The sequence below is a fragment of the Symphalangus syndactylus genome, chromosome 7, assembly GCF_028878055.3.
Source record: "Symphalangus syndactylus isolate Jambi chromosome 7, NHGRI_mSymSyn1-v2.1_pri, whole genome shotgun sequence".
Taxonomy (NCBI): Eukaryota; Metazoa; Chordata; class Mammalia; order Primates; family Hylobatidae; genus Symphalangus; species Symphalangus syndactylus.
Genome location: NC_072429.2, coordinates 26,233,677 through 26,248,912, shown reverse-complemented (window position 1 = coordinate 26,248,912; position 15,236 = coordinate 26,233,677). Strand labels below are relative to the sequence as shown.

General features: G+C 40.5%; 1 protein-coding gene across 5 annotated transcripts in view; it reads right to left on the bottom strand.

Annotated features, from left to right (window-relative positions):
- Positions 1-350: 350 nt before the first annotated feature.
- The window catches only part of ATP10B (ATPase phospholipid transporting 10B (putative)), a 243,782-nt gene continuing 228,896 nt past the window's right edge, over positions 351-15,236 (bottom strand). For 4 of the 5 annotated variants that reach the window (XM_063643127.1, XM_063643126.1, XM_063643128.1 and 1 more), the window contains 2 exons: positions 6,933-7,120; positions 351-3,097 (listed from right to left, as the gene is read on the bottom strand). In XM_063643127.1, the coding sequence (XP_063499197.1) occupies positions 2,650-3,097; positions 6,933-7,120 (636 nt within the window). In that variant the 3' untranslated portion in view covers positions 351-2,649. Of the gene's footprint in view, positions 3,864-6,932; positions 7,121-15,236 lie in introns of all 5 variants that reach the window. The other variant, XM_063643129.1, reaches the window with a different exon arrangement.

Genomic DNA, 15,236 nt, shown 5'->3' with positions numbered 1-15,236 from the left:
AGAGTTCCAGACTGCATGTGCTGCTTCTAATTCTTACAGCCCTTTTGGTTTGTGTCATACTTCCATGTTGGGTCAAATAGCCAAATATGTTCCTGATACTCTATATACATTCAGTGGGGGTTGGCAGCATTGGATGCTCAACAAACATGTGAGCTTCTCAAAGACAGATTGAGCTTCTCACAGCACCTCACACATTGTCAGATATCTAGTAGGGGCTTAACATAAATTTATTGGATAGATGAATGAATGAATAAATGAATGAATGCAAAAGAGGATAGGTGGACGAGAAAGTCCTCAGAACTAGTGATGATACAAAAGAAGAAGAATATGAACTTAGGTTGGCAGGCAACTATGGAAAACCATGTTTATTTTTAATAAAGGATGACATTTCCAATCAGTAAAATATCATAAAAGTATAAAAAGGTACTAAGTACAATCATTAGCATTATGTTATAGGGGAATATGTTATAACTTTTGCCTGTAAGATGGCACATTGGATGGTCACAGTTGGCTTGATTTACAGAGGGGCAAGAGTAGGTGACCAGTTGTACCAGTTGCTCCAGTTTCCTAGGATTTGGCACTCTGTAAAAATGAGAAAGTCCCAGGCAAACTGGGATGGGTGGTCCTACAAGAAAAAGAGCAGCATCAGAGTGTTGGCTATAGTTTGGAACTTAGGAAGAGGATCAGACATTATTTTTTAACTTCTCCACCTCTTTTCCCTTTAGCTGTGAAATAAAAATCCCTTTTGTTATTACTGAGGGTGTTACAGCTTTCAGAGGCTTTTTTACCACTGGGTTTCATGTAATTTTGACTTAATACCTATGTCAAGCCTGGGAAGAAAGGCAGTTTTAACGAACTTGCAGGTGTGGCATTCTGCTTCAAGCCACCTGCATCCTAGAGAGCAAGGATTCAAACTCAGATCTCCTGAGGCCACTGTTCTGTTCTTTCTGGCTTTTAGTCATAGCCAGAAATAGGGGGAAAAATTGGGGTGTCTGAGATCCAAGTTTTGACTCAATCCCCTCACTGGAAACAATTCACATCATCACCACTTTGCCAGGTATGTGTACCTGTCCCTTCTTGGGCAATCCTCTGCAGGATTCCCCCAAATACCCACCTGCTGGCTAGTGCTGGCATCATTATGTGGCAGAGGCAGTGAAACAGTGTATTAGCTCCTGGACAGTGCTGCAAATGGCTCTTCCAGTCCAGGTTTGCCAGGAAGATGGTCAGAGGGCCAGCTCCCTGTGCCATTTGCCAACTTGATTGAATGTTTTCTGGCATCTTTGCTGAGGAGGTTCTCGAGTGATAGGTCAATTTATGGCTGGTGGCATGACTCGTAGGCTCAAAGACTCACCACACTTATTGCATCTATTTCTGTACTTTTTGCCTACTATATAGGTACTAGCTTATGGTGGCTCAGTAACCCTTTCTGGTTTATTTTACAAGACTAGGGTTAGGCTATACTTGCCCACAGCAGACCTGGCTTCTTTGGACAGCCTATCAAAATTCTACTGTTCATTCCTTTAACCCTGTTTTGAGCTCTTTTATATAGTTGACATTTATAAACTCTAGGGATAGGAAGTCTATATAATCCTTCTTTTCCCTGTGAAGTGACACTTCCTCTGACTCTAATTGATGCAGGCCAGTGTCTTCCAGAGGGTGGTATTCTGGAATAGGCTGAATGGGGTTTCATATTAGTTCTACCCTTGAAGATGTCATTGTTTAAGCTCAGGGTTGCCCTATCATATGGGCCTATTCTGGGTGCAGATGTGCTTATATCTCCTGATTTGCAAGGTTTTGTTCTTTTGTTCTAAGAGCTGAATGAGGATGGGCAATTTTATTTAAAAATAAATAAAATAAATAGCTTTTAAAAAAAGAGTGCCACCTATGCCCTCTTGTCAGATTCCCCAGATGGTGGGACATATGGTCTGTCAGCCAAAACAGGGGTCTCTGGTGCACCTGTTCTCTTTTGCATGTCTAGTCTTCATGCCTCTTACACTAACTGTGACCCTAAAACCCTCAGAAGAGTCTGTGACACTGAGTTCAAATCTACTTTTCTTTCTGGCTTTTAGTAGTAGCTTTTTACATGTGGCTTTTCTTTGGCTTACAGGCAAAAAGCAGAACCAACTCGCTGTGCCCAGAAGAGATATTAACCCTGACTCAGCCATTACTGAAATACACTTGAGATGAAGCCCTTACGTGCACAAGTCTCTTCTGAAACTTTAACTCTGGGCACTGAGGGGTAAATTAGCCCAGAAGCTTCCATATCCTGAGATATTGCCTGGGTTGATACACTTCTTGGAATCTTGGAAACTTATGGCCCAGTTGCACTGGGTTGTAGGCTATGCTTATCTAGAGGGTCAGAAGAATGGCTTTGGGCTAAACTGATTTGAGAACTTGATGCAACAAAAACAGCCTCCTTCTCCAAACTTTACAAGATGTGCTGCCTGAGAGCAGCAGAAAACCAGAGGCCGACTGGGTTTCCAGTCTTTGTGTCAGACTCCTTGGGGCCAGCACTTCCTCCACGGAAGTTAAGGTTGTTGGAGAAAAAGACTGGCACGTTGTTTCCTCTATGAAGAGGAAGGGGTCAAGGGTTACGTGGACCAGTGACTGGCTGGCCTCTGTTGAGTTTGTACAGATTTCTGCAGCTCCTCATATGGTCAGTGAACTCTGGGATCGGCGATGGCTGCCCCTCTTTGAGCACCGGGACATGTCAGTCTGTCCTCTTGGGTAGGCCATTGTCCTATTAGGCCCCAGCAGGTGCTTCCCGGATGAGAGGTGAGCTGAGGAGTCCCCTGAGCATGAGTCATCCCTCATGCACTCTATGCCACATCTCTGTTCATGGAGCACTGACTCTTCCACATGCTTCCTCTTGGGAGGGTTAGAGCTCTTTGGAGTGCTGGCACTGAAGTTCTGTCCTGTGATAGATGACACTGGGTGGTGGGTGGGTCGAGCCACTTCGGGGATAGGGGCAGGCCTCTGTCGGCTTCTCCAACTCTGGATTTCCAGGTTTCTTTTGTCTGGGGGGAGTTTGTCAATTTTCTGAGCTTTTGAGATTAGAGACTTCCCACAGGTTCCTTGTAGAGACAGGAAAAAGTATCTGGTGGGAAATAACAGAATAAAGATATTTCTGATTTCCATTGACTTCATAAACTTCAGCATTAAAAGGTGGTCTTTAGAATCCAACTCCCTGCCTGGAGCAAGATCCTCTTTACTGCTATTAAATCCATGTCTGGGCACCTCTAGTCTTGAGTAGCTCAACAACAAAAATAACAACAAAACATAACAGCTAACATTTATTATACACCAGGACTATTCTAAGTGCTTTATGTATTATTAATTCATTTTCTTTTCCCAACAATCCCATGCGGTTATTACTTTTGTTTGCCTCTGAGTACAGATGGGGAAACTGAGAGACTGAGAGATTTAATGATTTGTCCACAGCCACACAGTGGTTGAGCTATGGTCAGAACCACACACTCTGAATCCAAAGACTTGTCTCTTATTTGCCACGCACAAAGCAGTCCATTCTATTTCTGGGCTACTCCAATTTAGGCAAATTTAATTGCTCTGTCATATTAAGCCTTTGTGAAACTTGATGATTTTAAAGTAGTTTTAGAATCCACATTCTTTTCTTGAATCTGTGGGCCTTGCTGACTTGACAGTGTCGTCATATTTCTATAATTTGCCAGATAAAGAAATAGGGGCCCCAAGAGGTGAGGTGAGATGAGATTCCCAAGGTCTCCTGAGATGTTAACACATCTCCCTGTTGACTGACTCAAGGTTTTTTTCCTCCTGCCAAGCTGCATGCAGTCTGTAGTAGACTCTGGAATTGGAAGTCTTTATCTGTGTCTAGAATCTTCTCTCTGTTCAAAGTGTAGGCAAGGAAAGGGGTGACAATGTGAATATAACTGTGGTGTATGGAGAAAATATACAAAAGCTGTGACAGTGGGCAACTCACATCCACTTTCCAGATGTCCGTTGCCTTATCTAAAAAGTAAAAAAGTAATCTATCTGACCTGGAGGACATCTAAGGTCATTCCCAAAGATAGTCTTTAAACATTTTTTATGTTTGAAGTCTTATAGGCAGGAAGGATCCTATTCTTCTACTATGCCTAAAAGCTGCATGGTGACCCCCCTACCCCCCCACCCTGGCCAACCCCTGCCAGTGGGCAAGAGATTTCTGAAAATTACAGTAGATCTCATGGAACCAGATAAACTGTTTTTTGTTCGCTCACATCTCACCCAGTGAGGTAGTAGGGGCCACGTATGTGTCCCAGGAAATATTTGACTTTTTGCTTCAAAACTGGAATTTCCTTAGTGTAAACCTTTTCCTCAGCCACTGCCTTCCTCCTCTATTCATTTATTCAACAAATGCTTTTCAAGTTCCCACAATGGGCCAGGCCCCCAAGGGATTAAGCCATGAATAGGAAAGACAAGGTCCTTGCTGTCATGTAACATGTGAATATAGTTATAAATGGAGAAGGCAATGAGAGTGTCAAACACCTGATCACTGATATTAAATATTTCTTCCTCAAGGAAGTGCTGACAGTTCCACCCGCTATGTATTTCTCAAACCCATGCCCTATTAGCCCTTAAATGTCTTCCTTTAGGAAATGCCCCCTCCATTTATAACTATATTCACATGTTTATTTATTTATTTTTATTATTATACTTTAAGTTTTAGGGTACATGTGCACAATGTGCAGGTTTGTTACATATGTATACATGTGCCTTGTTGGTGTGCTGTACCCATTAACTCGTCATTTAGCATTAGGTATATCTCCTAATGCTATCCTTCCCCCCCTCCCCCCACCCCACAACAGTCCCCGGTATGTGATGTTCCCCTTCCTGTGTCCATGTGTTCTTAAATGACAGCAAACACCTTGTTTCTTGTGTTCGTGGCTTAATCCTTTGGGGGCCTGGCCCATTGTGGGGACTTGATAAGTATTTGTTGAATAAATGAATGGAGGAGGAAGTTAGTGGCTTGGGGGAAAGTTTTACACAAAGTAATCTTTTAAGCTGAAAACTGTAGGATGCATAGGAGGTAGCCATGCCAAGGGGATGAGAATCAAAACCTAGGCACGATGGCTGAAGCTTGGGGAGTGATGATAAGAGTAGGGGAATATGTCCCAGGAGGGGTTGGCACAAGCAGAGAAGGGAGGAATTGTGGACCAGGTTTATGGTTTTTGTGCTTTATTGCAGAGGTCTTGGGAAGCCCTTGGAGGGTTATAAATAGGTGACATCCCACTTTGAGCCAACGATAACGGACTAGAGTAAGATCCAATAGGAGACTACTGAAATAATTTGGGGTGAAAGGGTAATAGTCTATTGGTAGTAGTGGCTGTAGAAATGGAAATAGTAGATGGGTTTGAGAAATACGTAGTGGACAGAACTGTCAGTACTTGGTGAAAGGCTAGATATGGGCATGAGTTAGCAGGTGATGTCAAGAATAATTCCCTGGGGACTGCCTTTGTCCTAAGTGGGTAGCATTTGCTGAAAGAAACTCTGGAGATACCCAGATTTCTGGGGTGGTGCCAGTGATAGAGGGTGGAACCACGAATTCAATTAGAAATGTCTCCATTTCCTCAGACTTAATATGCCCAGTGGAGGTGATGAATAGGTAGCTAGAAAGATGTGTCTGGAATTCATAAGAGAGGCCTGGGCCGGGAATTTATGGTGAAGAGTCGTCTGCTAAAAATAATTTTTAAATCCATGATAGTGATTGCTGTTTATGGAGAGAACATAAAGTTAGAAGACAAGAGAACCCAGGGCCAAGAGAACCTAGGGACAAGAGAAACTAGGTTAAGCAAACCACCAAACTTATTAAAGGAAGTAAGGCCTGTTGACGGGTCTCTAATTTTGGGATAAAAAAAGTTTTGTATAATTGTCTGTTTTCTATTGCTTAAAAAGATAAAATGTCTTGATTGTGGTGTTCAGAGTGGTGAGATCCTAGGGATGGAGAGAGGCTAAGTCTTGCCTGTGGGAACATCATCGTCAAGTTCACTGCTCTGACTGGAGAGTGTGGGCTGCAGAATAGAACACTGGCCTTTGAGTTGGGAGAACCTAGCTCCCACTGTCATCTGTGGTAGGCCTGTGAACACATTCTGGTCCCTCTTGGTACTTCAGCTGTCCCATGAGTGGGGTACTAGAACCATAGCTCTGCCCAACACTTAGCTTATGGCAAAAACAAAATGAGAGGCTAGATGCGAGAGCCTATGTCAAGAGTGAGCTCCAAGGAAAGGCAAGGCATTTATAGTTGCTGTTGCTATTTTTCTGGAAAAGGTACATTTACTGCAGAGGGTTTAACCTGGAAATATCTGACATAGTCCCTGGGCATGGATAATTTGTCTAATGCAGGTCTTGTATGGAAGGTGTGTGTTTAAACAAATTTGAATAATATTTAAACGTTGGCAATTTCATGCAAAATTTGAATTTCTGGGAAAACTCTGAAGCTCTGGAATGTTTGACTTGATCTTTCCTTGTGGCCATGATAGAAGCTGAGAAGCTCTTTCTTCCAATGTCTGTACTCCATCTGGCCTGCTGAACTTGCTGGCCTATCCCTGTAGGCATTTGAGTATGAGACTCCTAGACTAATACAAAAAAGGACCATAGACCCTCTCAAAATAATTCTTTATCACACAAAAAATTCGTAAGGCAGGAGGGTAGGAATTGATACTCCCATTTTATAGATGTCACAACTGAGGTCACACTGATTTGGTGACTTCACTACTTTGTGGCTAACCTGGGACCACAGTCCATGTTATTTGCCTCCTTGGTTGTTCATTGTTCTTTCTGTCCCAGCTCTCTGTTTCTGAAACAGTAGCCTCAAGGATCCCAGCAAAAGTCAAACTCCTGACTCTTGGGTTATAAAAATGGCTTATTAAAGGGAGATTGGTAATTTTAGGAAAGAAACACAGCCCCAGTGCTCAAACCTTGGGAGAAGAGCAACAACTGGTGTGAGAAAGCAGACGAGGTAGAAAGTGGGGTTTGAGAGCTGGCCTTCCATCACCCAATAGGGATTGGTGGGGCTGTTGCAGATGACGCAGGTGGCATTGTACAGGAGGGATACCACAAAGTACATCAGGAAGCTGCCGAGGAGCACGACTCCGTGAAAAATGGTCTGTGGAGGGAAATAAGCAAACACTGTTGAAGGTATAGCTGAGATTAGGAGGCAGGGTGATCAAACTACTTGATGAACTTTGTTTCAAACTGTTTTTGAAATGTAACACACACAAAATTCAAAAAAGTGTGCAGCTTAATCTATCGTTATAAAGCAAACACCCAGATTGCTGCCATGTAGAATTGAACACACATACCCCAGAAGACCCTATTCTTCTGTCTCACCACTGCTTTTGGTGATAATTTCTATGCTATCCTTTGTAGGTTTACCACCTATCTAGGTTTTCCTACATAGCCTGTTTTTAAATGGATAAATAGAATCATGTTTTGTATGACTTTTTGTCTTTTTTCCTTCAATATTATGTTTGTGTGATGAGCCCATTTTTTCCACGTGGCAGTAGTTTATTCATTTTCAAAGCAGCACAGTATTCCGTATTTTGATCGTATTTTGTCCTGCCTGTTTTGTGCTTTTCTTTTCCCATCCTTGTCTTTTACTTTTATTTAATTTTAAAAATTGATACTAGATGTATATATTTTCAGGGTACCTGTGATAATTTGGTATATTCATATATAATTAGGGTAATCATGACATCCATGACTTTAAATATTTCTTTTCTTTATTCTAGGAATATTCAAATTATTCTCTTCTAGCTATTTTGAAATACACAATCAGCTAATGTTAACTATAGTCATTCTATTGTTCTTTTAAACATATTGACTATTTTGTATAATTTTGGGACTATTCTTTTAGTGATTACTCAATAAGTGAAAACCAGCAAACGTACTGCAGTCTAAACCAGCAAACGTACTGCAGTCTAAACCAGCAAACGTACTGCAGTCTAAACCTGCAAACGTACTGCAGTCTAAACCTGCAAACGTACTGCAGTCTAAACCTGCAAACGTACTGCAGTCTAAACCTGCAAACGTACTGCAGTCTAAACCAGCAAACGTACTGCAGTCTAAAGCTTACAACTAGTTTTCCATCCTCCTGAATTACACAGGAGATTTAGAGCACTTTAACTCTCTTTACATCTCTCCTGGCTAATATGCTTTTGCTGCTGTTTTAATTCTGTCATCTTTTAAAATCATTCAACTCACTGGCATTATTGTTTGTATGGTCAGTATTCACTAAAATCTACTCACATGCTTATCACTTCTCATGCCTTCATTCCTTGGACCCACCACCCGAGGTATCTTTTTAAGTATATCCTGTAAAATGTCCTTTTTGGGAGTCTGATAGTGATATGCTCTCTGATGCTTTATTTCGTTGTTCTTGAAATTCATCTTTTGATGAACGTGGAATTCTTGTTAGGCAGCTATTTTCTTTCAATGTGTTTAATATGGCATTCCACTGTCTTCTGGCTTCCATTACTGCTATTAAGAAGTTATTAATCTCCACCTGTTCTTCCTTAGAAGGAAATCTTTATCTCTTAAAGTCTGCTTGCTTTTATAACTTTTTTTGTCTTTTTTGTTCTATAGTTTCCTATGACAGAATAAGTACAAATTTTTTATTTATCTTGCTTGAGTTTTGCTGAGCTGGAATCTTTCATCACTTCCGCAAAATTCTCATCACAATCTTTTCAAAGATTGCCTGTATTTCATTCCCTCTCTTTCTTTCTGAGACTCTGATTAAATGTTTGTCAGACCACTTAAAATATCATTCTATTTTCTTAATATTGCTTCTACAATTTTCATTACTTTTCCTGTTTTATAGTCTGAATACTTCTTTTGACCAATTCAATAATTCTTCCCTTAGCTATATCTAATTTTCTATTAAGCCGACCATTGAAACTTATAGTTATTGTAGTCTTTATTTCTAAACTTTCTATTGATTTTTCAAATCTGCTAGGTTGCTTTATATAGTTTACCAATCCCTGCAGATATTTTAAAGCTTATTCTTTGTTTCTTTAGACATAGTAAACATAGATTTACCTTTTATTTATGTTTGATAATTCCAGTTTCTAAAATATTTGTTTCTGATATTTGGTTTTTCACTCATGGACTCATTCTTTTATGAGGTTCATTATTTTTGAATGTGCTTATTGTGCTCAAAGTTAGACACAACTTGAGGCTTAGAATAAAGGTAACTTTCTCTAGAAAGGAATTGTGTACATCTGCATGTGTGTGTGTGTGTGTGTGTATTTTGCAATCACTGGGCACCGCTAATCTTGAGGCACTTTAAGCTGAATTCATAGGTGAAAGTTTGGCTCACCCAGGTGACGTGAACCTGGGCTACATATGTACCCGAGGCCAGTCTGTGGTCACAATTTCCCCAGGGCAAATTGGTGCTGATTCTTTCTGCTCTCTTCAGCACAGAAGAAAAAAATCTTTGCAGTCCCAGCTGGGGAGGGGGTACAACTGGGTGTATTTTTGAGTATATCCTTACCCTGAAGTCATAGCCTTTGGGATCCTATTTTAATGTTGTCTCTTAGACTCCCAACTTAGGAGCCTAGGTATTGATTTCTGAAACTTTTGCTCAATCAAGTCTGCCAAAACAAAAGTTCATTTTTAGGAGAGTTGCCAATACCCTTAAGAAAGGCATTGGCTCAATTTGTTTCTCTAGCATCTCCCTTTCCCTGAGGTTTGGTCTTTGCTTTCTTGTCAGCTTGCTCATGCTTTTGAAGAGTTTTTTTTTTTTCCTTTTTAAAAGTTATCCAGTATTTTTTGTTGTTCTCAGTGAGGGATGTGATCTAAATAACCTAGCGCCGTTTCCTGAAGAAGAAAGCAATTAGCTAACTTTTTCAATTGCTTTAATGGGGACTGAAACTGTCAAAGCTCTTAAAATTCTTGTTATATTTCTACCCAGGGAAGAAATAGATTCTTTTCCTGCTTCAAGTACTTTCTAAAGGGAAGCATATTTTTCATAATTATTTTAGTAGCTGACTCCTTTCCCCAAATCACCAAAAATCACCAGTAACTATTGAGGGTACCTAGTCTGAAGATAGATTAGGTGGGTTAATAGTGTTAAAAAGGTCCTTTTTTAAAGCAGACGGCTTCAGTGCTTTGAGAAAGAGGACTGAGTGTTCAGTCGGAATACAGAATCTTTAGTCTCACCACTCATTTAATATAATGTTGAGGCCTGATTAAAAATCTTTCAGGGCATTAAATCTTTCGAATGGTTTTAAAAAATCTAATGATTAAGAGAGTAATAGAGAGGAGAATTCCTTTTGGAAAATATCTTGGACTAGTTTTTAAAAGTGTAATTAAATTGCTGTGAAATATTTCAAGCTTATAGACAATAAACCTCATACACCCAACATTCAGCTTCATCAGTTTTAACCTTATATTTACTTCAGATTTTATGGAAAGATTAAGTCTTACAGATACAATTAAAGCAAGTGTATATCTCTTGCAAATGACCTCTTTAATCTTGAACACGAATTCAGTGTGTATCAGTCTGACACGTTTCATACACATGTACATGTTTACCCATGTTTATGGATGCTTTTCTGCTTTATCATATATGCATCCTTCTAGTATGGGCTGAATGTTTATGTCCTCCTCCCAAGTTAATAATATTTAAATCCTAATCTCCAATGTGATAGCATTTTGATGTGGGACCTTTTGAAGGTGATTAGGGGGAGTACCCATGAATGGGATTAGTGCTGTTATAAGAAAAGACATGAGAGATTTGAACATTCTTTCATTCAGCCATGTGAGTGATAATATAGCTGGAAGGCAGCTGTCCAGGAAGGAAGAGGGCCTGAACCAGATGCTGAATCAGCTGCTGCACTGATCTTGGGCTTCTAGCCTCCAGAACCATGAGAAATAAATCTGTTATTTAAGCCACGCAGTCTATGGTATTTGTTATGACAGCCTGAGAAGACAAAGACAATTCTGCAGCTTTTTTCACTCGATTTGATACTTTAAAGAAGGGGTGTCCCCAGCTCCTGGGCCATGGACTAGTACCAGTCCACAGCCCATTAGGAACTGGGCCGCACAGCAGGAGATGAGTGGCTGGTGAGTGAGCATTACTGCCTGAGCTCCATCTCCTGTCAGATTAGTGGTGACATTAGATTCTCATAGGAGCACAAGAACTCTATTGTGAACGTGGATGTGAGGGATCTAGGTTGCATGCTCCTTATGAGACTCAAATGCCTGATGATCTGAGGTAGAACAGTTTCATTCCAAACCACCTCCACCCCTCAATTCTATGGAAAAATTGTCTTCTGTGAAACTGGTCCCTGGTGCCAAAAAGGTTGGGGGCCACTGCTTTAAAACTTTATCTATGTTGAAAGACAGCTCTAGTGGATTCATTTTAACTATTATATGGTATGAACATGCCACAGCTTATTTTTCTCATCGATGAATATTTAGGCCCCCCTTTTGGCTATTAAGAACGATGTAACATTCCTGTACGTGTCTCCATATATATGTGTGCAAGAGTGTTTCTGAGGTATGTACTTAGAATTGTGCCAAAAAATATGAGTACTTTAAATTCCTCTAGCTGTTTTCAAATAACTCTTCAGAGTTTATCATCTACTAACAGGATAGGGAAGTTCCTTGGCTATGCTTTATCATCTTTAACACACTCCCAAAATGACTTGTCACTACTTTATTTAGAATTTTCTACATCTGGCTGGGTGCGGTGGCTCATGCCTGTAATCCCAGCACTTTGGGAGGCCATGGTGGGTGGATCATTTGAGGTCAGGAGTTCAAGACAAGCCTGGGAAACATGATGAAACCCTGTCTCTACTACAAATACAAAATATTAGCTGGGCTTGGTGGTGTGTGCCTATAATCCCAGCTGATTGGGAGGGTGAGGCAGGAGAATCACTTGAACTCAGAGGCAGCGGTTGCAGTGAGCCCAGATTGCGCCACTGCACTGCAGCCTAGGTGACAAGAGTGAGATTCCATCTCAAAAAAAATTTTTTTTTTCTACATCTAATGTTAGTGAGATTGGTCTGTAATTTTCTTTCCTTGAACTGCCCATGCCCATTTTGATATCAGTTATTATAGCCATGAAAAACAAATTGTTTATTGCTATGGTTTAAATGTATGTGCCCCCTCTAAACTCATATGTTGGAACCTAATGCCCACTGTGATAGTGTTAAGAGGATGAGCCTTTTGGAAGTGATTAAGTTATGAAAGATCTTCCTTCATGAATGAATTAGATGCCCTTATAAAAGAGGATGATGGAAGCATCCTAGTGCCTTTTTTGCCCTTCTACCATGTGAGGACACAGTGTTAGTTTCATCTCTTTTTGCCTTGTGAGGACACAGCATTCATCTTTTTTTTTTTTTTTTTGTGCCCTTCCCAAAGATGCAGCAAGAGGACACCATTTGAAGCAGGGAGCAGTGCTCACTGGACTGTGAACCTGCTGGTGCTTTGGTCTTGGACTTATTAGCCCCTAGAGCTATGAGAAATATATTTCTATTCTTTGTAAATTACCCAGTCTCAGGTGCTCTGTTGCAGTAGCACAAACTGTCTATTTTTTTATTCCATGAAAAAATTGATATAATAGAGATTACTTGTTCTTTACAAGTTTGATCAAACTTTAAATCCTTTGGGTCTGATGTTTTTGGGGATAGGATTTGGTTTATTCAGGCTTGCTGAGTGATCTTGACTGCATTTTGGTAAATTTTATGAAACTTAACATTGCTAAAATTAATTTAACATAGCTAAAATTTTTTTATATTCATATTTTGTTAATCCAATAATGTCCTAATGGTGTGTCTTTTTTCCCTTCAGTACAGAATCCAGTTTAGGGTCAAATACATTTAGTTTTCATGTCTCCTTAGTCTCCTTTAATCTGGAATATTTCATAGCCTTTGGTTTTTTATGGCATTGACATTTTTGAAAAATACTGGAATATCCTCATCCTACCTACCACCTTTTTGTTTAAAGAAATAATAATGCTCATTTTGTATTTGTCTGATGTTTCCTTATGAGCATATTCAGATTATACATTCTCTACCTGGCCATGTGATCCTGGAAAGTTAGATACCCTCTTTGAGCCTCAATTTCCATATTGGTAATTAAAAAAAGCATTGGATTAAATGATGATTAAAATCCCTTCCTAGGATTCTATCTAGGATTCATTTTTCATATAACAATGACCCTCTAAATTCTTTTTTTCTTCTAAAAACAAAACAATGGATTAAACAAATAAAAAAAACCCTAAATAGCCACAGCCAATTTGAGATTCATTTATTTAACAGATAGTTATTCACACATTGGCCAGGCTCTTTTGACTAGATGGTACAAAAAACCAACTATGACTGAATTGAGCTATAATAAGCCTAGAGGTAGGATTAGCTTCAGGCAAAGATGGATGCAGGCACTCAGCAATGTCCCATGGAATCTGCACCTCTCCCTTTCTTCATCCTGCTTTCCTCTCTGTTGGCCTCATTCTCCAGTAGTCCTTTCTACATTATGGCAAGAAATTGCCAGTTGCTCCAGGCTTCCAAACAACTGGCTCAGCAACCACAGCAGAAAGACTGCTCGTGTTTTCCAACAAAAATCCTAAGGCAGGTTCTCATTGGCCAGGACTGGGTCATATGTACATGCCTAAACCAATCACTGTGAATGGGGTGGGGTAGAATTGTTTGGATGGGGTTCTGGGTCATGTCTCCATCTCCAAAACCAGGAGACGGTGTCTGCTCTGGATTGTGTTATCAGTCAGGGGAGAAGAGTTACTGTGAGTGTCTAGGATAAGAGATTTACCACAGGGACTAGACCTCCCATAATTGTGAGAGGAGTGAGAAAGTGAAGCCCAGAAGAGGACTTAAAGGATAAAAGTCACCAAATTGAGAAACCAGGCACATCCAACTGCAGACGTGACTGCAAAAAAGTGATGGAGGGGTCTATGGGAAGCAGTTGTCTTTTGAGTCTACAGCCAAGAATCTGGCCATGAGCCTAAGCTCACATTTGGTAATCAGGGCGAGAAGTTAGGAAAGGGAGCTGGAAGCAGCAGCATAGTGCAGAGCAGTTATAAAAACAATCACAATCCAGTTCAATAAGTGTTTAATAAGAGAAATCACAAGGCACAATGGGAGCCCCAACGGGTTACAGAATCCAGCCTAGACACGAAGGAAGTCCTCTTGGAGGAGACAACATTTGAGATGAGGCCTGAAGGATGAGGAGAGAGCCAGAAGAAATGAGAGAGAAATTAGCAAATGCAGAGGCCTAGAAGCGAGATAGGGTATTTGAGAACTAAAAGTAGCTTGGTCTGGCTGGGGTCTAAGTATGAAGTAGGAAGCATCACTGGTGATGCCAGGGGGCCAGCAGGAGCCAGCTATTACAGGCTCATAAGTGAGGAGTTTGGACTCTGTCCTAAGAGCAATGGGGAGCCATGGTAGGATGTGAAGCAAAGGAGAGGTAAGTATCATAGGTAAATGTTGGCACATTGGAGATGGGAGGATCTTCTGAACACATTTCCCTCCCAGGAAAAGTCCAAACACCTCAGCTGGAATGCTGATCCCTGTACTTTTAAGGGTTTGCTAGCTTTAGTTTCCTTCTCTGAAGATGATCTGAGGAATACGGCATTGGGAATGTGATGGCATTCATTATGTTTTCAACTGCAAGGGATAGTGTGCCTGAAAGCGGCTTAAGCAAAAAAAAAAAAAAAAAAAAATCATCTTTTATAGCAAAACATCTTAAGGTTGGCAGCCAGGGACTCAGTGTGTCCAAGAATCCAGGCTCTTCTCATCTTTCTGCTCTGGGATCTCTAGCAGTAGTTGGCTTTGTCTTTAAACTCATTGCCCAAAACAGTGGCTGCAGTGCCACACATCATTTGGTCACAGGGCACTGACAAAAGCAGGAAGGAAAAGGTGGGACAAAAGGCTTTTACCTCATGACTCTTATTAATAATAATAATTAAAAAAACAGGTTTCCCTTGACCTCTCATTGGCTAAGAGCTGGATCATGTGCCCACCCTGGACCAATCACTGCTGAAGGGAAAGGAATTACTGCTCCTACTTAAGACAGATCATTATTGATTTTCTGGGGCTGGAGAGCACCACGCCCTAGGGGATTTCTAATCCTTAGGTTGGTACATAAGTAATCGTGGATTTTGCCATTAAAAGTACTAGTATTTTTATAGTCATTCAGCAAGAGGTATTTAGAATTTCCATCATGACTTACTCTTTATTTCATAAGTTGTTTAGAAGTACATT